This window comes from Abrus precatorius, unplaced genomic scaffold, assembly GCF_003935025.1.
Source record: "Abrus precatorius isolate BTA unplaced genomic scaffold, Abrus_2018 Scaffold3, whole genome shotgun sequence".
NCBI lineage: Eukaryota > Viridiplantae > Streptophyta > Magnoliopsida > Fabales > Fabaceae > Abrus > Abrus precatorius.
This window is the reverse complement of record NW_020874373.1, coordinates 18,756,244-18,779,618: the sequence shown is the minus strand read 5'-3', so window position 1 is coordinate 18,779,618 and position 23,375 is coordinate 18,756,244. Positions and strand designations below refer to the sequence as shown.

The 23,375-nt window shown below is 38.1% G+C and overlaps 2 protein-coding genes across 2 annotated transcripts; one reads left to right on the top strand and one right to left on the bottom strand.

Annotated features, from left to right (window-relative positions):
* Window positions 1-1,672: 1,672 nt before the first annotated feature.
* On the top strand, window positions 1,673-3,905 carry LOC113862287. Its single transcript, XM_027495376.1, has 3 exons — window positions 1,673-1,723; window positions 2,233-3,316; window positions 3,484-3,905. The coding sequence occupies exons 1-3, from the start codon at window positions 1,673-1,675 to the stop codon at window positions 3,903-3,905; spliced, it is 1,557 nt and encodes a 518-aa protein (XP_027351177.1).
* An 8,175-nt stretch (window positions 3,906-12,080) lies between these two features.
* On the bottom strand, window positions 12,081-20,076 carry LOC113862286. The gene is made up of 9 exons (XM_027495374.1): window positions 19,974-20,076; window positions 18,657-19,144; window positions 18,033-18,090; window positions 16,650-16,717; window positions 15,735-15,914; window positions 15,373-15,469; window positions 14,870-14,979; window positions 14,646-14,779; window positions 12,081-14,564 (listed from the first exon to the last, which is right to left on the bottom strand). Exons 1-9 carry the CDS (start codon window positions 20,074-20,076, stop codon window positions 14,426-14,428), a joined length of 1,377 nt encoding a protein of 458 aa, XP_027351175.1. The 3' UTR covers window positions 12,081-14,425.
* Window positions 20,077-23,375: the final 3,299 nt, after the last annotated feature.

Sequence of the window (23,375 nt, the reverse complement as noted above, 5' to 3'; positions counted from 1 at the left end):
TAAGTTGCAAAGTGATACTTGTGGACTTAACCTCTTTAATCTCCAATTTCTTCATTATAGCAAGAAGCATTAAATTAATACTTGTCCCTAGATCAAAAGGGTTCTTCCGATGGTATAATTGCCAATGGTGGATGGTATGTTAAAGTAGCCTAAATCTTTCAACTTTTGAGGTAATTTTCATTTTAAAATGGCACTACACTCTTCAATCAATGGGACTGTTTTATCTACTTCCCACTTTCTCTTCTTTGACAACAACTCCTTCATGAACTTAAGATATGACGACATTTGCTCTAATGCTTGAGCAAAATGTATATTTATTTGGAGCTTTCTAAATACATCCAAAAATTTCTCAAACTATTTTTTTTAATAGGATTTTGCACACTTTGAGAGAATGAAAGTCTTTTGTACCTCTCCTTGTCTATAGGTTTCTAAACATCCTCAAAAATTTGTTTTTTAGTTCTTTCTCATTTAGTGCAATTGTTGTCCATTGAATTTTCTCTTCTTAGAAGAGTAAATTTTCCTTCCTTGAAGTCATCTTGTTGAATGCATTCAACTTATTTAGAAGCTGCCTTTTTCTCTGCTACTTTGGGGTTAGAAATTGCTATTGCACTCCTTGTTGTAATAGTATGACATTGTTCCCTTTGACTCATAATAGCATTACTAGAGAATCTACTGTAATCCCTATTTGCCAACTATTTTAAAAATTGTCCAATTTAAGTTTTAAGTTTCTTCATTGATGCTTCTTGATTCTTGAAATTCGACTGGGTCACTTTCATGAATTGTAATAGCTTCTCTTCCATTTCATTCATCCCCTCTATATACAATATACAATCTTTGTACCATATATAATAAAAGTCATGCATTATAAATTTATAATTGGCTTAAAAATAAATTGTCTCAAATGCTTTCTTTTTTGCTTAATTATGTTTTTTGTCCTATATATATTAAGTATTTTATGATAAGTCTTTATAAAATTTTATTTGAATTTAATTCTTGAAATGTTAAGAAATTAGGATTTAGTCTCTACTATCAACTTCTTTCTGTTAAGTGCTGAGCTAACTAACAGAAAACCAACTCAATACTCCTATGTAACATCACGTGGCATGTCATGTCATTTAATATTTTATTTTTTATTATTTAAAATTAATATTTGTAAATAATTCTTTAAATATGTTTTACATAATTACAAATAAATCCCTTTCTCTTTTCCCTTCTCTACTATCTCGCTTCAGCCCATAACCATAACCCCTCCTCCTCCCTTTTTTTAACTGTACCCAATTTTGTTGCATTGCTATGATGGCGGATTTTAGGGTGATGAAAGATTCAATTTTTGAGTTTATTATGAGGACCTTGCAATTGGGTGTTTGAGGTTTGGGATGGTAATGTTGTACAAATAATGGAATGGTATGTGCTTATGCAACTAAGGAATGTTTCAAGTCTTCATGCAACACAAACAAATTTGTGCATTTGAAGGCAAAACTATCATCACTTGGTGTACTGGATAGGACACTCCTTGGTCCTATCCATCCCTCATATCTACTAGTAGGAAAAGGTAACCGAGTACCCCTTCGGCTTAACATTGCCAAAAATCGCATGTAAAGATTAAAAGGTAATTAATTCAATCAGCAGTAATTAACAGATCATCATCTACTTTAATTAAAGGGTCAAAGCCATGGCTGATTCAGCAAGTCCATTAGCCCATGACAGTGCCTATAAAAGGAAGGTAGAAAGTACAGGTAAAGGGTTGACTTCAATATTAAATAACATTTATTACTCATAACCGAATCCTGACTTCAGCATCGGAGTGCCTTTTGAAGGTATTCCCCCCACGTCAGCAACAATCAAAGTGACATTACTGCTTCAGAGTGGAGATCCGAAGACTAGTGTTTCTACAGCAGGAACATTTTGGCGCCTACCATGGGGCACGATTGCCTCGCCTCTAAATCAACATGGTACTAACAAGAAGCCAACAGGAAGGACAGAATTATCAAGGAGGAGCTTCCCGTCAATAGGAAGATGTGACACTAATCAACTAATCCCTGAAGTTTTGGCCGAAAGGGGGGCGATGAAAGCCTTTTCTCTGTAGTAAGACGGCTTCAGGCCGAGATGAGAGAAATACAACAAGCCAGGGAAAGAGATACACTTGAGATGTCGGCCTTAAGGAAGGAGAACACTGACTTGAGGGAGGAAATTAAAACCCACATACCGTCTCAGACTACCCCTTTCACTTAGGAACAAGGAGAGTCCTCGGCACTGCAAGAGAAACCAAAGGGAACGCAAATTGAAACCCCTACCGAAAGGGACGATGTCTCGAATCGAAGCCCTTTCATCCAACCTATCCTGGAGGCCAAGTTACCTGACAATTGGAGAGGATTAACGTTAGAAAAGTATGATGGGACGACTGATCCAGGAGAACACTTGGACATTTTCACAACTCAAGTCGGCCTATACACAGAAAACGATGCCTTATTATGCAGAATATTCCCCACGTCCCTTAGGGGATCAGCACTTAGCTGGTTTACCAGGTTACCCCCCTCATCCATCGATTCGTTTACAACCCTGACCAGACAATTCACTCTTCAGTTTGTGGCAAGTCATCCCCACCCTCTAACGTCTTTAGCGCTCGTCAATATCCACCAAGAAAAAAGAGAGACGCTTAGAGCATTCATGGAACGCTTTGGCAAAGTCGCTTTGTCAATCCACAATCTAGAGCCAGCAGTAGCTATGCACCATCTCACTACAACCCTGAAACCAGGCCCTTTTGTTAATAGTATCTGCAAAAAGCCACCTATGGATTTGGATGAATTGAGGAACCGAGCTGCCAAATACATGCAAATGGAAGAGTTGGCGGAATACCAAAACCAGGTACGACTAGAACAAGGATCCAACTCAAAAGAAGCAGACAAGAGAGAAGCTTTTATGCCTAGGCAAGAGAACAAGGACCGAAAGAGTGACGCCAAAAAACCTCCTAGGGGACCTAAGTATCCTTCTTACACAACCCTCAATACTAATCGATCTAGGGTACTCGACCAAGCTCTGGTAACCGAGATACTGACTATGCCTAAGCGTGCCAATACCCCTCCTCGGGCAAACAAGTCCAAGTCTTGCAGGTATCATAGAAATAGAGGGCACACCACCGAAGAGTGCATGGCCCTAAGGGACCAAATCGAGGATTTGATTAAAGACAGGCATCTGCAGGATTTTGTACAAACAAATCCCCTCGGTCATTCTGAAAAAAGTATAAATTGTTACCCTGACCCACCACGAAGATACAATGACAATAAGCCTGAACGACAATGCAGTTGGACAACGACGAGTATGAAAAATATCTCAAGAGGATCATCAACACTATAGCTGGTAGGTTCGCTGACGGAGGACCAACTAATTTAGCTAGAAAGAGACATTTGAGACAGGTCCGCTCCGTAAATAACATATCGTTAGGCAATAGAATCTGAATCCCACCTATCACCTTTACTGACGAAGGCTTCCAGTGTGTAGATCCAGTTCAGGATGATCCAATGGTCGTAAGTGTCGATATCCTTAACTGCACAATCCAAAAAACCCTTATCAATCAGGGGAGCTCGGCTGACATCCTGTACTGGAATACGTTCAAACAATTGGGGTTACCAGAAGAGGAGTTGAAGGAGTACCATGAGCCACTGGTTAGATTTTTAGGAGAGCGAGTTGAGACACGTGGCTATATTGACCTATACACCCTGTTCAGATCAGAAGACGAAGGAAAATGCATAAAAGTCACCTATCTGGTAGTACATGCAAACACTTTGTACAATATATTACTCGGTCGACCATCACTCAATAAGTTGAAGGCCATAGTGTCCAACCCTCACTTGGCTATGAAATTCCCAACTGACAAAGGCCGAATTGTTACCGTTCATGTCGACTAAAAGATGGCCAGGGAATGTTATTTTGCAAGCTTACATATAAAGCCACTTCACGAGCGCAAACGAGATGTTAACATGGTATCCCCTCGGACAAGAGTGGACCTAGATATTGAATTAGACCCAAGAATTGAAAAGGGATGTTGGGTCGAGCCTAATGAAAACAAACAACTGTTCCAGCTAGGAATGAAGCCCGAGCAGGTCACCTATTTGGGAATTTGTTTGTCTAAAGAAGATAAGATGAATCTTCAGGAAATATTGACAAGAAACACCGACTTGTTTGCCTGGTCGGCCTCAAACATGCCGGGAATAGATACTGGATTTCTGTGCCACCATTTGTCAATTTACAGGGGAGCAAAACCAGTGGCGCAGAAAAAGAGGAAAATTGGTGGCGATAGAGCACGAGCAATGAAAGAAGAGACCACTAAGTTATTACAGGCCGGATTTATCCGAGAAGTGCAATACTCCACTTGGCTGGCTAATGTAGTAATGGTGAAAAAGGCTAATGGAAAATGGAGAATGTGCACGGACTTCACCGATCTGAATAAGGCATGCCCAAAAGACACCTATCCACTCCCGAACATCAACGCATTAGTTGATGGTGCTGCCGGCCATAAGTTATTAAGTTTCTTGGATGCGTACTCAGGTTATAACCAGATTCGTATGTATCCTCCGGATGAAGAGAAGACGGCGTTCATCACGGACACAACAAATTTCTGCTGCAAAGTGATGCCATTCGGTCTCAAAAATGTTGGGGCAACATATCAAAGACTTATGAATAAAATCTTTGACAAACAGATTGGCAAATGCATGGAAGTTTATGTTGACGATATGGTGGTTAAGTCAGTCTCGGTTCATAAACATGTCGCCCATTTACAAGAAGTATTCAGTGAAGCAAGATGACACAAAATGAGGTTCAATCCAGAGAAATGCACCTTCGATGTAGTAGGGGGAAAAATTTTGGGATTCATGCTTTCTAAAAAGGGGATCCAAGCAAGCCCCGATAAATGGCGAGCCATCATTGATATGACGAGCCCCCAGAATGTAAAAGAGGTACAAAGGTTAGCTGGCCGGATTGCTGCCCTCGCCAGATTCTTACCAGCAATGGCGGAAAGGTCTCGACCTTTCATTAATCTGCTCAGAAAGTCACACAAATTCATATGGACGAACGAATGTGAAGAAGCTTTTCTTCAATACAAAGACATGTTGACGACTCTTCCCATCTTAACAAAGCCAATACATGGACAAAACATGATTATGTATTTGGCTGTGTCAGAAAATGCCATTAGCTCTGTGTTATTACATGAAACCCCTGAACCAAGGCCGATATGTTTCATCAGCTGAGCACTTCAAAATGTTGAAACCTGGTACCAATTAATGGAAAAGGTCATATTAGCGCTGGTTCAGACAGCTTGCCAGTTGAGGCATTATTTTCAGAGCCATCAAATTATAGTTCGTACTGACTGTCCAATTGCCAAAATCTTGAGAATATCTTAATTAGTCGGTCGTTTTGTGACATGGACAATCGAGTTGTCCCAGTTCGATATCCACTTTGAAGGCCGAGGGCCTCTTAAAGCTCAAATACTGGTAGATTTTGTCAATGAATTCACTAAGCAGGAACGAACTAGTACTGATATGTGGAATCTGCATGTGGACAGATCGTCAAATCGACAAGGCTGTGGGGCTGGGATTATTTTGGAAGGACCAAACACTGTGATGATTGAACAATCTATTCAGTTTGGTTTTAAAGCATCCAACAATCAATCCGAGTATGAGGCACTGTTGGCCAACCTTAGGTTGGCAAAAGAAATTGAGGTTAAACGAATCACTTGCTGGAGTGACTCAAAGGTGGTGGCCGAACAGGTCAACGACAACTACCAAGTCAAGGACTCGGTTATGGTACAATACTATCAGGAGTTCAAAAAAATAAAGGTCGAGTCCTAAGGAATCTGCGGTACTCATTTAGGCAAACGAACAATGGCGACCAAAGTCCTAAGGGCTGGATACTTTTGGCCGACGCTATCCAAGGACTGTGACACTTTCGTCAGACAATGCATCCCCTGTCAGCAACATGGTCCATACATACATCGACATGCGGACGAACTCCACCCCATAAACTCACCTTGGCCCTTTGCTATATGGGGGATGGATCTTCTCGGACCTTTTCCTTTGGCTAAGGGACAATGTAAGTTTCTGATAGTCGCCATTGATTATTTTACTAAGTGGATTTAAGCAGAACCACTCACCACGATCACGACACAAAATGTCCAAAAGTTCACTTGAAAAAATATAATCACACGTTTCAGTATTCCATACACCTTCATCACATATAACGGGCTACAATTTACAAACAGACGATTCAATAGAGGGATTACAAATTAAACACAGGGTAACATCGGTCGAGCACCCTCAGTCCAACGGTCAAGCCAAGGCTGCAAACAAAGTCATCTTGCATGAGTTAAAAAGAAGATTGGGGTCGGCAAAAGGAGAGTGGGCAGAGAAATTACCAGAGGTCCTCTGGGCCTATAGATGTACCCCTCAGACAACTACAAAAGAAACACCTTTCTGGCTAACCTATGGTACTGATGCCATGGTACCGGTCGAAGAAGGAGAACCATCATTTTGCAGGCAACATTTGAGGAGCAGACTAATGGCGAATCCCTGGCCATCAATCTAGACTTATTGGATGAGAAACGTGATCAAGCAGCAATTATGGCTGAAGCCAGCAGAAGAGTGATGGCCAGAAAGTACAACTCAAAAATAAGTCCAAGACAATTTCATGATGAGGACTTGGTATGGAGGGCAACAGGGGAAGCACGCCAAGACCGAAGAGAAGGAAAACTCGCTGCTAATTAGGACGGACCCTTTCAGATATCGGCACGACTCGACAATTGATCATACAAGCTTGAGACGCTGAAAGGGAAGGAAATACCGAGGACATGGAACGCTACACATCTAAAGCATTATTTCAGTTAAAACACATGTAATGTATCCATTGGTGCACTCTTTTCCTCACTCAGGTTTTATCCTCTTAAAAGAACGTGAAAGGAGGTTTTCCTTAGAAGGTTTTTAACAAGGCATCCTATTATCAATAAAATGATCTTTCTATGCATTTTTAATCTTACTCGTCCTTAAGTGAATATTTTTAAAATTTCCTCCCGAGTGCATCTACTCGTCCAAGGTTGAATTTACCTAACAATTCCCTCCCGAGTACCCACCACTCGACCAAGGATGAAACTTCAAAATATACCTCTACTCGGCCGAGGATGAATCTATTCAACATTCCCTCCCGAGTGCACCTACTCGGCCAAGGTTGAATTTACCTAAAAATTCCCTCCCGAGTACCCATCACTTGGCCAATGATGAAACTTGAAATACCTCTACTCGGTAAAGGACAAATCGATTATTAATACCTTTAACAAGAAATCTCTATTCAGTATTGAATATATTATTAAAAGATTTCAATGTATCAGTTAGTCGATTATACATAATTACTTAATAGTCATGGCTCATTAGTATATAAGCTAGTGGCCGGCTTGTAGTAAAACTGAGTCAAAAGATGAATCTGTATTCATTAGCCGAATGGATTACAAAAATTAGGCACTATTGGCCTACAATCAACAACAAAGAAAAAGAAACAGCTAATCCCTATTTGGACCATGCCCCGTAGGGACTTCCTCATCAGCAGCACTTTGAGCTTGGTTCGGTGCTTTGGCGTCGGGCTCCACCTCTTCATCCACCTCTTCATATGGTAGAAATTTCCCATCAAAGAAATCTCTTGACATATCAAAATTGAAGTGGGCATGCACTTGGCAGAATTGAAATGCTTGGCGCACGACATGTCTAAAGCCAGCCTCATGCTCTTCCACGAGTTTTAAATTACACTCGTTGGTTAGAGCCTTTAGCTCAGCTTTAAACTTCTGCTTCTCGTGATCCAAGGCCAGATTTTTGCTTTCCAGCTCTGCGCACTTGGCCCTCAGAGCCTCCTCCGCCGCTTGCATCCGATTCTCCAGCATGTGGAAGTGCTCCTTCATTTCGGCAACTTCCCCCTCTAACAGCCTGTTGGTCTCGAACAAATTTGACTGAATCTCTTCACTCTCTGTGAGGGTATGTTCAGTGCTAGCGAGTCAGCCTTGAACCCTCTCTAACTCTTGCAGCGGTTCCAAAGCAAAGCTACAGGCATCACCATGGCCCGAGCCTAAAATTCACAATACCACTACCAACGTGTCCGGTAATCTTGATTATTTATAAGTGCACGTCCCGACTCCGATAAATGATCAGGACAAATCACTCGATTGACCCGAAACCCCTCAGCAAAAAAGGACTCGGTCACAGAGGCAGTCGGAACCACTGTTTGAGCCGATGGGTCTCCCAGTTGGCTTGCACTGGCATGTTTATGCCTTTTTCCCTTTTCAGCCTCTTTCTGCTTACCCTTGTCCTTCCTTTTCTTGGGTCTACCCTCGGCAAGGAAAAGTCCTGAGGAGGGGAGCGGGCCTCAGTTATAGTTGGAATCTAATCTATGATCGGGTGTCGGTGATCAGCAGGAGAGGTGCCCTCGGGAGCTTTTAGCTTAAGACCTTTCTGGTAGCCCAAGTCGGATCCTCTTTGTGCCATTATACCTACAATAGAAATAAGAAGTCAAATCAATATAAACCAATATTCAAAGTCCAGGCAAAAATGCGAAACATACCATCCATGTCCAACTGAGGTTGGGGAGACTTCAATAACAAAATAAAAGACCGAACAGGGAGCTCCCTCGGAAGTGTCTTTATATACTCCAAAGCCGACAACTCCTCCGCTGATAACATCTTCTCGGGAAAAATATCATGCCTACAAGGTACTCAGGTCCAATGGAAAGGAAAAAGTGGATTGTCTTCGCTATCAAAAAAGTAATTCCTACCTACAGGGTGCACGATTACCTTGAAGTAACCAGTCTTGAAACCCTTGAAAGAGGAAGTGTAGGGTTTAAATAAAGGCATGTCAAGCTGCCTTATTAACGACACCCACCTCACCCTTTCCAAAGGACGAGTATAAAAGAAATGAAGAAATAAACCTACACTAGGCTCAATGTAATGAAATTTACATAAAATCGTAAAGGCCTGCATCGTCGCCCACCCATTCGGATGGAGTTTTGTCGGCGCTACGTTTAAAACTCTCAACACTCCCATTTGGAAGTCGTCAAAGGAAAGTCTTATACCTAATTCCCTAAACATATATTCATACACAAAAAAAGTGTTAACCATCCCAACACCTTCTCCTAAAAACACAAAGTCGGGGTTGTCTAAGTCTTCGCCTCGACAGGTACTGATAGTTATCGGATATGGATCTGAAGCCTCCTATAACGATATATCACAATGATCGACAAAAGACTGGAGACTGCTATTCCTTTGAAAACGCGCGAAGTAGGCGGCCACTTCACCGTGAACCCACTCATACCCAGGAATCGAGCAAGGGGGAATGTCGGCCTTTCCCTAGGGGGGCTAGCATTCGGCAACGATTGAGTAGAATCAAAACTATTGGCAACACCAGACGGTTCAGCTCCCTCATTACACTCCCTTACCATATCACCATCCACCCCACTCGGTCTTAGAGCAATCTCCCCCTCTTCGGTTCCTCTAACATTTTCAACCTCACCAACAGTAGTCGGCATCGATGAGTTTGACAGAGAATCCTCCCATTCTACAGACTCGGCCATAACAAAGAACCATGGAAAAGATTAAAAAATGATGACTAAAGTGTACCTTACAATTACTGGAAGAAACAAAGTAGGCTTCCAAGAACTATGAATACGCCTCGGTCTAGAGCAACAATATATACCCCTCGGTTTAGAGCAAGCAAGCATGAAGAGAGGCCTGGTCCACCACGAATTTATAGAACCTGTAGCTTCGAGCAAGCAAAGGGTCGTGCCCCTTCTAGACTGACAGATCTTCTCCAAATCTGCGGCTGAGATCGACCACCCTTTCATTTCGTACACACACTTCGAGGAAACCCTAAAAAATCTGAAACCCTAATGTGATCTTTACTAAACCGACTACCCTAGGGTGTAGGATCTTCGATAAGCCAAGTACCTATTCGGTCAATAGACCGACGCCCTACTCTGTTTGGTTACGTTAATTAAACCGAGTACCCTCTCCGTATGCCTGCTTTCTTTCGTTAATACCTTAAAGCATTCCTCGCAACACTAATCGCTTCATAAAACCAAGTGCTTCCGCGCCTACATATTATTGGAGTTTATTATCGTTAAGCCCTTGCCTTGACAATCAGAGTGACATCACTGCTTCAGAGTGGAGATTTGAAGACTAGTGTTTCTACAACAGGAACACTTGGCACTCAAAATTTTGGCTCATTCAATGAAGGTTGGCTATTTTGCGTGAAAAGAGGACAAGCTTGAAGTCCAAAGCTTCCTCACTTTGATTGTACTGGGTAAATTTCTAAGGCCTTGAATCCCTCAATTTAATTAATGAAAGAAGATTATATAATGTTAGTAATGATATTGTCATGTTTTTGCATTTTGAATGCCTTTTGTTTGTTCTATGTTTCCAACACTTTTTTATTTTGGCATCTTAGGGGGTGTTTGGTATCTACAATATTTTTAAGTGAGATTTTCAGGAATGTGTTTCCTGGATAACTTGTTACTCATATTTGTTTACTAAGTAACTTTCCTGAGAATCTTTTTATTTTCTTTCATTCTCATGTTTGGTATTAAAAAAAACTTACTCGGAAATATTATCTTTTACAAAAATACTCTTAATTTAAATATAAGCCATATAAAGCTCTGCAAATAATGGCAACAAATAAACTAACAAAAAATAAATAAAGAAGGAGCATAGCAGCACAGGCAAATAATGGCAATTAAGAGAGAGAAATGAACAAAAATAAGAGTACATGCTTAACAAAGAGTAGGACCAGAGCAGCTATAGATAAGAGAGCATGAGAGAGACCAATGAAGTAGAGAGAAGAGAAAGTGCAAAACTGATTTGGAATTAGTAAAGTGAAGTGGGATAAAGAGGGGGCATTTTTGTCCAAAATTTTCAGATTTCTGAAAAAGTTGAAGATACCTATATATTGAGATGGGAAAATGAAAATTCCAATTTCCTCACAATTCAAGTTTCTTAAAAATCTCACATTCTTGGGAATATTTGCTTGTATCTTACACCAAACATGAGTAAAAAAACTTTTTAAGTAACATTTCTGAGAAAGTTAAAAGATTCTGGATACTAAACACTCCTTTAGATGTTTGTAGTATTGAATTTGCAACTTTTTTTTTCTAGTTTATTGATAATTAATTACTCATTTATTTGTTGATATTTTTATTTATGCTCTTGCAAGGATGCTATAGCCATATCCCATTTCTAGTAAACAAATCATGCTTACAAATATTGATAAATCTGATTGAGCTAATGATGTGAGTTATACAAAATCTTCTTTTTAAAATGCTTGAGGTTCATTAGTTTTTAAATTGTAAAAAAGAGGAGTGGGGATGGGGAGAGGTTGGGTTCAGGCTGTGGGTGAGAGTGAAATATCTGAGAAGGAGAAGGAAGAGAAAAGAAAAAAATAAAGAAAAAGAGATTTATTTTTAATTATGTAAAATATGTTCAATATATTATTTATAAATATTAATTTTAAATAATAAAAAATTAAAAAAAAATAAATGAGTTAGCTAACTTTTTCATTAATCAGTTCAACATTTAAAATACAAAGTTGACAATAGGAATTAATATTTTAAAGATTAAATCTTAACAAAAAAAAATTTATAAAGATTTATCGCAAAATACTTAATATTTATCAAAAACTAAAAATAAAAATAAATATTTTTTTTATGCTTGCAACTAAGCCTATTACAAATTGTACTAATTTTAATTTATTTAATATAGTAAATGAGAAAATTAATCATTGATATTCTTATAAAAATAGCCTTTTTTATTATATTTTTTATGTTAAATTTATACATAATTAAATATTATTATACTTTACAAAATAAAGGAAATTAATCAAATTAAAAAAAAACAATTATATTTTTGTTTCTTATAACAGCAGTACTCTTCGAAATTAGTTCTTAAATTTTTTTGTTAAAATTTAATTTTTGATATTTTTTAAATGATAGCCTCCATGCGTCCTTTCACTGGATTGAAAGCCTTAGTCTCAGAAACGACGTCGTCGTTAGTGGAAGAGACATGTTTAATAATGGAAATATTATTGAATTCTTAAGAGTTCTGGATTCGTAAACTTGACGAAGTGCATGTACAATAGCGTGTCTCTTTCCCTTTGCCATTCTCCTTTTTATTCTACATCTACCCTCTTTCACCACAATTCTGATGATGAAAGGAGAATCAAATGAGTATGAACTCCTCCCTGCTGCCTTTACTCATTGCCTATTTATGGGTTTTTAGTTCCCCCAGCATGTCACTTCGTATTGCTATTTTCGGTATGGAGCTTCCAGCGAGAGGCTGAGATGACATGTGTTGGGAAGCTGGCTGCCGCCTCTTTTTCACTGCAACTCAATAACCCCTTTTTAAAACTTTCACCAATGTTATTGTTTCTTTTTCATTATTCGTTATTCTCCGAACAATAACCCCTTTGCATTTGAGTATGGAGGCTATACTCAGATGCATTCTTCTAGCAGCCCCTTTCTTTAAGGCTTCTTTCTTTTAAACCCCCTTTTTCTTTCTATAGTTATTTGCATTTTAACTTCCTAAAAACATGCCCACTAAACCTTTCTCACCACACTCCATTATGGCAAAAGCGGTAACCATAGGCTGGATTTAAATTCTCTTAACAGACTTCCCTCCCTCTCGAGGTACATGGTAATCATTACTTTGTACATTAAATTCACCATAATTGCAACTTCCCCCTTTTATTGTAAATCCTATTAACCACCCTTTCTTTCTTCCTCCTTTTCCACCCTGTTCTCTTTACAAACTTGGCCTTTCCACTTCTTTTCATGGCTTGAACCAAGTCTACTAAAACTACTGCCCCAGATTTTCGAGTTCTCGCAGCGGTTCAGCGGCCAGTTCCGCCAGCACCGCTTTCGAAATCATCCCCGTAGCATCTCTTTTGGCATTTGGGACATTTGGGACACTACACAGAAGCTGCTTAGTGATGTCCTTTTCCCTCCTCAACCCTGTCCGTAGTACTTTCCTGGTGAGGAGTTAGAGGAAGCAAATGGTCTCGCTGGAGAGGGGTTATACTTGGAGGAAGCCAACGTTCGCTACGCCCCTGCTGATCGTCTCCTTCACGAGTTGGCCCCTTTCCTGTTGCGTTGTCATTTCGTGAGACAATCATTCCCTCGTGCTCCTCTTCCTTTCTGGCCCGTCAAGGGGCCTACCAACGGGTGGCAGCAATGGGTCGATCATGTCTTCTCCAGCGACCCTCCCCTTTGTGAAAATCTAAGAGTGCACTGGGAACACTTAATAAAAAATTCAGTCATAAAACTTACATCATAGTGTATTCTAGCTTCTCCGAGAAATTTTATTAACTAGAATTAAACAAGTAATACTTTCCTTTCCAAGGGTCAATATTTCTACGAAATAAAAAACCTTTTCATCAAAATTCTACTTACAGATTGATTAATACATTACAGTGAATACACATTTTTGTACATTTACAGTAATAGTGTGAGAGATTTGCAGCAGCCTTAGATCCACAATAAATCCTAACGCTTCCTGAAACCATTCGAACATCTGCCACCATGCGATAAATTTTCCATAAAGTATAATAAAACAGTGAGAAATGAAATTGCTAGCAAGCATTCAAAATGGATATTCTATGGAAACATAAGTGAGGGTTATGGCTCGTCGTTTGCTAAGACCAACACTACCGGCACATACTGATAGGTCCTGATCGAAGAATAGATTTCTTTATTGGATCTTCTTTGAAGAAGAGAAGAGAATAGGAAACTGTACAACACCTTCCTATTGGAATTTCGAGAGTTCCAGCCTCTCCCTCCAATCTCTGATTCCTCCAAAAGATCTCTTCTCCCTTTTCTAACTAACTATTTATAGAGTATGAAACAAAATACAGTTATAACTAATACAGTTATGATTGACAATTCAAATTCTCTACAGCTGTCCTATTCTTACACTTCCTTTGGTAAACTTTCATTAAAGGTGGCCTACGCTTATCACATACTTAGTATTCACTAAACGGAGTAGGAAGGTAGGAAAAAGTATACTACTGCTGAAAAGAATGTGGACTTCGTATTTTTATCATTATTCACTGTTGATCTAAAATTGGTTATGTTTATAAAATACTTGAATTTAAATAAACTAAGAATAAGTCTTTATTTTCTCACTTTATACATCTAGCTAAATCCCTTCATATATTGTATGTATTATCTAGTCTACAAACTACAAGTATGTATTCAGTTATCCTATAACTCATACAAACAGATTAATAATTATTGTTGGACATATTACCGTATTGGATGAAGTTCAGAAAAGTAAAAGAAAATTGTTATAACTTTTAAGAAACTAACCTCAAAGAACCTTTAGCTGTTGCGTATTTAGAACACAATCCATTAGGCACTGCTAGACATTTTGTTTTACTGATTTGGTCTGAGTTCCACGTTTCAAAAGAGATTTATAAGCTGGAGTTCTTGACCATTCATCAATTTCACTAGCACGTAGAACAGGCAGAGGATGTGACAGTTGCCTTGTTTGTGCATTCCTAATCAGTAGAAGAAGTTTAGCTTCTAAAAGAAAAAATTTCTACCCAACTTTCTGGTGCCCTACACGGGTAAATACAAACCTTATATACCACCCAACTGGGCTGGACGCAGCTTTTTCATAAGAGCGAGCTTGCTCCAGAAAGGCATCTACATTTAGTTGATCAGCCATAGATGGACATCCCCCAGCTAATTTCATGAGGACAGAGATGACGACCTCTTGCGGGGTTGGGAAATGAAAATTTTATAATTAAATAATGTAAATAAGAAATCTAAAGACAGATTATGAATTTGGACATCAGCATACCTTGGGGTCTTGAGCCACAAGAAGTGCTGCACGATCACAAGTCAACTCAGCTGCTCGAAGCCAGCGGAATAACTGTTCTTCCAAAGTCTGAGCTATCATACCACCAATGCCTACAACAAATGCTATTAGTTACAAAAGAATAATTTTGTAGAACATAATATGAAAAACAGCTTGATCTCACCAATATCAAAATAAGAACTGCAACAGCTAGAGTTAGATATATATCCGTGGTCAAAATAAGCTACGCTTTCAAAGGTTAAGGAAAAAGTTTGAAAATATTGCATCACAGACAAGTCTTCATGGTTGTTATATGCAATTAGTGGTAAAAGTGACATGGATTTCATTCCCAGTTCAATCCCCAGGAGTCAAACAAAAAATGTTTCTCCAACCTTTATCATCCAACATAGTTAACTACTTCAACATATGCGCAACACATATCATGCGCTAGTATTCACACATTACTAAAAAAATAAAAAACAAAAAAGATGCCCCATATCACCTACCAGGTACAGTATAGGCTCCAAGGGTCAGAATATTTGCATACGTAAGCCACACACCATGATCACATTTTAGGTGACCCAACTCATGAGCCAAAACAGCCTGTTAAAGTAAACTGAGAGCAAGTTAGTAACAATTTGGAAGCAGACTAATGGATAAGATAGAAAAAGACAATTTGACTAATATATTGATTAAGCATATTGGAAGAGAAGAATATATATATATATATCATGTAACGGCTCCTATATCCAACATGCCCCCTCAAAGACACACTTCTGCTATATTGTTGCTTCTGGAATATGGAAAATGCAGATTGGGGAGTTGGGTTGAAAATTACAAAAAATGTAACAATTATACAAATTAGAACCTGCAATTCTGCTCTTGTCAGGAGCTCCACAAGGCTAGTATGAACGACAACAAATGGTCGTTTACCACTGATAGCTAATGTATATGCATTTGGCACAGGACTTTGACGAACATATAGATCAGGGGCATCAACATTTAAAATTTCTGCAGCCTCAACCATTAAGTGGTGAAGATCGGGAAGCTGACAAAACAAGAAGCAAATTTATTAATTTATATGATGTGACACTGGGTGGCAACAAGTCAGCAGAAAACATAATTGCAATATTTGTTGATCCAAGTTGCATAAAATAAAGCCTAACAACATACAAACATTGTTGAATTGCAGATAAGAAGATTTCGTTTGACTGAACTATGAGTGATAAAATGATAAATTATGTCATACAGCTCAACAGAGTGGAAATATGAAATGTGATGTACAGATACTTCACAGCTCTATATTTAGTAACAACCAACATGGTTAAGTTGATAACAATTAGAGAGACAAGTAAATTTACTGTTCTAAGAAGAATGATTATGCATATGCAAATGTACATTCTTACATAAAAGGTACATAAACAATGGAATGCACTCTGATTTTTCATTATGAGGAACAAATAGAAGTGAAATTCACGAAGATAATTATAGAGCTTTGCCAGAACGCATGTGTTTTCTGATGCAAATACGTGGACATATTTGAACTTGTGTAAAATTGTAAATATGTTAATGTATTGCAGGTACAATTGTCTTATGACTGTATCTTTTCCATTTTGCACATAGTAAGTTACTAACCATGGATTACAACAAACCTCATAACTTCCACAAAGAGGGGAAAATTATTCAATGCAGGTAATTTTTTTATGTATCATATTGCATATCTGCCTCATAACGTTCGTTTTCAAGTACTCCTTGAAGTAGATTCCTAAAGTGTTATTTATACCTGATTTTTAGAAACAAGTACAGATGTCCCAATGTTCTCAAGGAGCATGACCTGCTCTGCTACAGTTCCTGCAATTCATTTAAAGGCAACTATTTCATAAAGCAACTCTACCAGTTTACAGAGTAAGATTATTCAAACATATATTGCCTTGAGTAACTGAAATAAAGGCTATGCATCTGAAAGCATACATACTGTTAGGTAACCCCATTAGCAGTTAGTTATGATATGTTAGGTTAGGTAGGGAGCCATTAGCACTTTGTTACAATATATTAGCTAGTTAGTTGTTGACCAAATTGAGATAATAGAAGAAATAAGGCATATTTCCCTTTATAAATAAGAGGGAGGTAGAGAGATAGATCAGCTTGTCAATTGTGAGAGTTAAGGCTTTGGCTTAGGAGGTGCAATCTCTCAGAGAACTGTTGAGTGTACATGTTTTATTCTGTAAAGTCTGGAGTTCCTTCTTGTGTTTACTAATAAAGGTACCACGATTCGATCAATTGGTATCAGAGCTCCAATATGGAGCTGTGGATGAGACAACATCTTGACTCTCGATTTCAACCTTTGATGTTTGATTTCAACTTGGAGTGTTCGTGAATTTTTGTCACCCAAGTAGTTGAGCTACACAAGAATCTTGAAAGAAATCAATTTATTTGCAGAAAACACCTGCAATGCATTTGGGTAAAGCAAGAAGATGGTTTTGAATAAGGAGTTAGAGATGCAGCGGAAAACTAAAGAGCATAAGAATTTGATGGGACAATCCATCGCAACACTCAAAGAAATGATGGAAGAGAAGAGAATGTAAATTTTTGACAGAAAGTGGATTACCGAGGAACCGAAAATTCTTTCTGCCATCTTTGATGGGATAAATTACAAGGAATGGAGGGAAAAAAGTGAGCAATATTTTGTCTTAAGACATCATTAGTACACAATGAATGCAAGATCTATTTAGTAAGAATTAATGATGTGTCAATATTGTATTAGCTTAGTACACTCAAGTTAGGTACACTAGTCAATACATTTGCATCCTCCTTCAAGAAATGAGGGAAAAAAGAATTCCACCATCGGTCTAGAACTTGATATGTAATTGAATAAAACATTCAACTGAAAAAGTTAATGAAAATGAAAACTAAAGCAAAGCTGCCCATTAGTTTCACAAACATAAAACATCATAACCCAAACTCGTATTTGCAAGATTTTCTAAGAATCAGCAAAACCAGAATCGAAGAGGCAAAAACTCCACCATCTGCTACAACGACAGAAACAGCTTGTAATTTACAGTCATGAAAATCAAAGTTCAACCAAGTATAGTATTTCAGCGGAATCCAACGGTAGTAAACCACACAACCTAGAAGTTAGAACACGTGGCATGCATCTGTTTATTACCTAGAAGAGCTTTTCCTAGTTCATTCAATCCCGGAATTGCTCTCAGTATCAGCGTATTCTGCAGAATAAAAGGAAAACCAGACCACAAAGCATTAGTGCTTCCCAATAAACAAAAATCATGAAAGAAATGAAACACTGCAAGAAACACTTAAATAAGTTCAAACCTTGAAACTCGCGCATTAAAATTACAATTTTATTGGGTTGAGGTTAACAAAACCCATTTTTATTTACTTTACGGATAACTTAAACAAATGTTTAAAATTGAGTTTTTCGAAGTTACTCTATGGCTTAATTAGCATCATTTTAAACAGATTAATGAGATTTTATCTATAAAAACTCAAATGAAAAAAAATTATATAATTTAGTCCACTTAAGGTTATTTAACGGAGTAACGGACACAGACTCATTAAAATTACATTTTTGGTCTCTAAATATAGCCAAATTATTTCATCGGTAAAATTAGGTTGCGAGATTAATGCCATGGGAACTAATTTAACTGAAATACACATTCAGAAACCTTAGGCATGATTTATATTATATCACTGAGGAACACACATGAGACATCCTATATTTTTCAGGGACTAAATAAAGTATTTACGAAGAAACTGGGAAAGGGACGCACACCTGTTTATCAAGAGGGTGGCGAAAATCGTCGGCGTCGAGGTCACGGAAGACGAGAGCAGAACCTGCTCTGCAAATGGGGAATATTCCGATTTTCCGGTTCTTCCGAATCTTTCCGAACGCTATCGCCGAACCGGCACCGAAGCTAAACCTGTCTGAAGCAAGGCAGCGGAGGGTGATAGCACTGGGTTTGTGAAAGAGGCAGAGAGTGGAGAAAGGCATGGAAGCCATGGAGTTGAAGAAGCGCAGGTTAGCTTGGGAGGGAGAAAGGGTGCGCAATGCACACCGTGGGGTTGGATTGTTTAAGATTGTTGTTAACGTAAGGCTTGTTGTGACCACATCGTGCCTATGGTACCTGTTTCGCGCCACTTCATTTTCTGTTGACTTCTTCCCTTCATTAACAAATGGGTTCAAGGCGAAGCCTGGTGTTCGTGATCCAAACGTAACACAAAAAAGATTCTCTCCTGTAATTTGTTTTATTTCATAATATTCTGAATGGTTAAAATAAGAAAACGGATTTATCTATAGTTGGATCAATTAGAGGACCAGTTTAGTTATTGAAAAAAAAAAATTCTGAAAAGTTTTTATTTTTAAATGTGTAAGATTAAGAAAAACATATTTGATTTTGACTTTCATTTTCAAGAGAATAATGAAAATGTGTTTGATTTAACCAGCAATAAGTTATATATTTTTAATATAAATTAAAAATATTTTTTATATTTATCAAATTTAAATTTAAACTCTCATATGTTTTTATAATTTCAAATATTTTATCTCTTTATATATATATATATATATCTTAATTTTTTTTAAAAAAAATTTAAGACTAAAATTATTTATTAAATACAAATTTAAATGTACATATGCTTTTTCATAATTTTTTTCTACTTATTGGGAATACTAAGGCACAAGAAAATTAGTCAATAAGACGAGAGAAAGCAAGGTCATAGGTCTCCTTCCTAAGAAATGGAACAAGAGTAAGAGGGGAGATACAATGGAATGAAATTCTCTAAAATATGATAATGAGCAATACTAGCAAGATGGTCTGCACTCCGATTTGCTTCTCTAAAGATATGGAAAATGCCATCTATATTAGGCATCTTGGCAAGGTCACAAATGTCTCTAATAAGAGGAAAGCAACTATGGGAGATGTCACAACCGAACTTGGCGAGATGCACTGCTACCTTAGAATATATCTCAATCACAACACGTTGGAGATTGTGAGCCTTGATAAGTTTGAGGCCTTCAAGTAAGCCCTAAAGTTCTGCTTTAATTGCAGAACATGTACCGATCTTGCAAACAAACTCATACACAATCTACCTTGATCATCACAGATAACTCCTCCACAAGTGGCTTTAAGAGGAGAATGAGAGACTGAACCATCAATATTGAGCTTTAAGAGGAGAATGAGAGACTGAACCATCAATATTGAGCTTTAAGAGGCCAATATTGAGCTTTAAGAGGCCGGTAGTGGGGAGACTCCAAGAGATAAAGGTCTCAGATTTAGAGGATCTGTTCAAGATCCTTATAGAAGAACTATTGAGAGGATGGCTCAACCTTGCATAGTCTATTGATTGATGAATGATGTTTTGGGGGACAGAAGGAAAATACTTGAATATGCGATCTTTCCTAGCATTCCAAAGTTGCCAAGCAATCACACCGAATAGCATGCTCCAATGCAGTTCCTGCGTTTTGATGCTCCCATTGAGATTAGCTTTTAGCCAACCATGAAGTCCAAGGCTAAAGAATGACACTGAAAAATCCTGCAAAACAAAAGAGGACCAAACAATATTAGCAAGGGAGCAGTCCCGAAGAACATGCATTACTGTCTCGGTGACATCATGACAATAGTCGCAACTATCATTGTCAGAAAAGTGATGCTTCTTCATCTCCTCACTAGTAAAGAGCTGGCCATGGGCGACTTTTCAAAGGAAAGTCTTGATCTTCTGACGGCCCTCCCAATCTCAAATATTATTGAAGATATTATTAGGGGCACTATCTTCCTTGAAGCCTAGAAAGGAATTGTAAGCAGACTTAAAAGAGAATTGCCCATTACTTGTAAGGGACCAAGAAGGGAAGTCTTTGCCTTTAGAGGGATGAGGCACAAGATAGCTAGCAATCAAAGATATAGTGTCTGAATTGATATGCTGACCCATAAGATTCCAATTCCAAGAATCATTGAGAACATAAGTAGCAATAGGAATATTGATGAAACGAATTTAGCTACTCGTCATGCAAAAGATTGTCGTTAATCCTCATCAAATATGCAAAGAAATAAATGTAGTACTAGGGTGTTGTCCTAGGTCGTCTCCAAGGAATTTTTGGTTGGAAACATACATCGAACAAGTGTGAACATATATTTTAAAGCAAGTAAATTGGGGGGAGGTTTGTCAATTTCTAAATTTTAATCAAGAGCAAAATGTAAACTAGTGAAATTCAATCAATTAAAATGAGTAATTTCTAGTCAATCAATGAATTCCATCATTATTCTTTCAAATGATTCAATAATCCTCTTTCTTACCCTTGAATTAAGTTAATCTAACAAGCGAAAATTAACTTTAACATCTCAATTAAAATTAAGCATCTTAATGGGCTCCAATCTTTATTCCTAAGATTAAGCAACCTCAAGGATTAATCAAAATTAAGCAATTTTGAATTAGAATCTCGTTGGGTAATTTAGGGTTCATTAAGCAATGTTCCCTTCATGCAAATTCCATTTCATTCAAAGATTGGGGTTAATAAATTCAAGGAAAGAAAGATTTGTATTGCAATTAATCCCAAGAATTCAAGATTCATGTGCATTGACTAGGAATTACAAGGAAGTTTAGCCCTCCATGTGGATGGGCTTCACAAATGAAAGAAACAAATGCAAGAACGTAAGTAACATTAATGTAAATTCAATCAAAATCAAGAGGGAAATTGGAAATTAAAACCTATAGAAGACCCTTGGCTGTCACCCAAGACTCCAATGTTCTGGGAAAATGTCTCAATTTGGCAAAGAAAAAATTGTGTAAAGTGTCAAAAGTCCCGTACCCTAATTCCTAAAATGTGGATGACATGTCAGCAAAGTGTCCACTTTTGCCTTTGAAAGTGTCCCCTTTGGGCCTTGAAAGTGTCCACGTACAATTCTCGTAAGTTTGACAATTCTCGGGAGTTGCCACTATTGGACTTGAAAGTGGAAATTTTGGATGCGCGTAGCCACTTTGAAAGGCAATAGTGGCCACGCGCATCATGCTTCAGAGAGTGGCGTCATGAGCTTCCTGGAGTTGCTACTATTGGACTTGAAAGTGGGAACTTTGGATGCGCGTAGCCACTTTGAAAGGCAATAGTGGCCACGCGCATCATGCTTCCAATTTGGCGTCCCTGGAGCTCTCTAGAGTTGCCACTTTTGGACTTGAAAGTGCTACTTTGGAACCTTTAATGCCTAGACTTGCTGTAGTTGCCACTTTTGCTCCTAAAAGTGGCTACTTTGGAGGCAACTTTCATCCAAAGGTCAAGATATCTCAGAATTAACTTGGGGACTCTGCAAAATTATCAAGATAATTAAAATTGCAATCTATATCTATGTAATTAAATGCAAATTAACTAAAAATTAATAAACCTATGATATTTACTCAAAATGTGATTTCTATATTATTTGCACTATCTAAGTCCATTTTTTCTATCAAGGAGCACCAAAAAGGCAAGTAAAAATATAATAAAAAGTGGATTCATCAAATATCCTGCATATCATAGGAAATACCTATAGGAGCCAAGTCTTCTAGGGTGAGATCAATAATAACCCATTTATTATACCAAAATTTTGTAGTTTGACCATCCCAATGTTCCACTTAACATTAGAAATCATATAAGGTCAAGCCTTACATATCCCTCTCCAGGTAGGTGAAGCATTTTGAACTTCTCGGGCATAAGGATCATAACTAAATCTGCATTTGTATTTATGCCAAAAGACCATAGCCCAAAGAGAGTTAGGATTAGTGATAATCTTCCAACTTAGCTTCATCATAGATATCAAATTAACATCTCTAAGCTTCCTGAAGCCAAGTCCACTTATCCTTGGGGGAGCAGAAGAGCATACGGGATAACATACGTTGGGATACCAGAGATGGAAGATTGAGCAAGAGTGATACGACCAGCCATAGACAGTGAATGGATTTTTCAATTAGAGAGTTTTTTCTAGATCTTGTCAAGGATAAAAGAGTAGGCATGCTTGTTAGGATGACCTATATGGATAGGAGCCCCCAAGTAGGTACCCAACTCTGTACTAATAGTAAAACCAAGCTGACTACCAAGAGAATGGGTCATATGATTGTTGACATTTAGGGAGAAAACCACTTTAGTCTTGTTATTGCTCATAGAGAAACCAGAAGCCAGACTGAAATTATCAATGATAGACTTTACAAGTTGAACTTGGTCTTTAAATGCCTCTGATATAAGAATGATGTCATCTGCAAAGAAAATATGAGATAAGTGAAGAGCATTTCTACCAAAAAACAGGGGTCTCTAGTTATTATTAGAAATAGAAAAAGTAATAGCATGTGCAAAACGCTCAAGGCACAAAACAAATAAGTAGGGTAAGAGAGGGTCTCCCTGACGAAGCTCCCTAGAAGTCGACTTCTGAGAGCGGTTCGTATTTAACGACTTTGGAGAGCGGTTCTAATTTAACCGCTCTTAGAAGTCGTTTTTGGAGAGCGATTCTAATTTAACCGCTCTCAGAAGTCG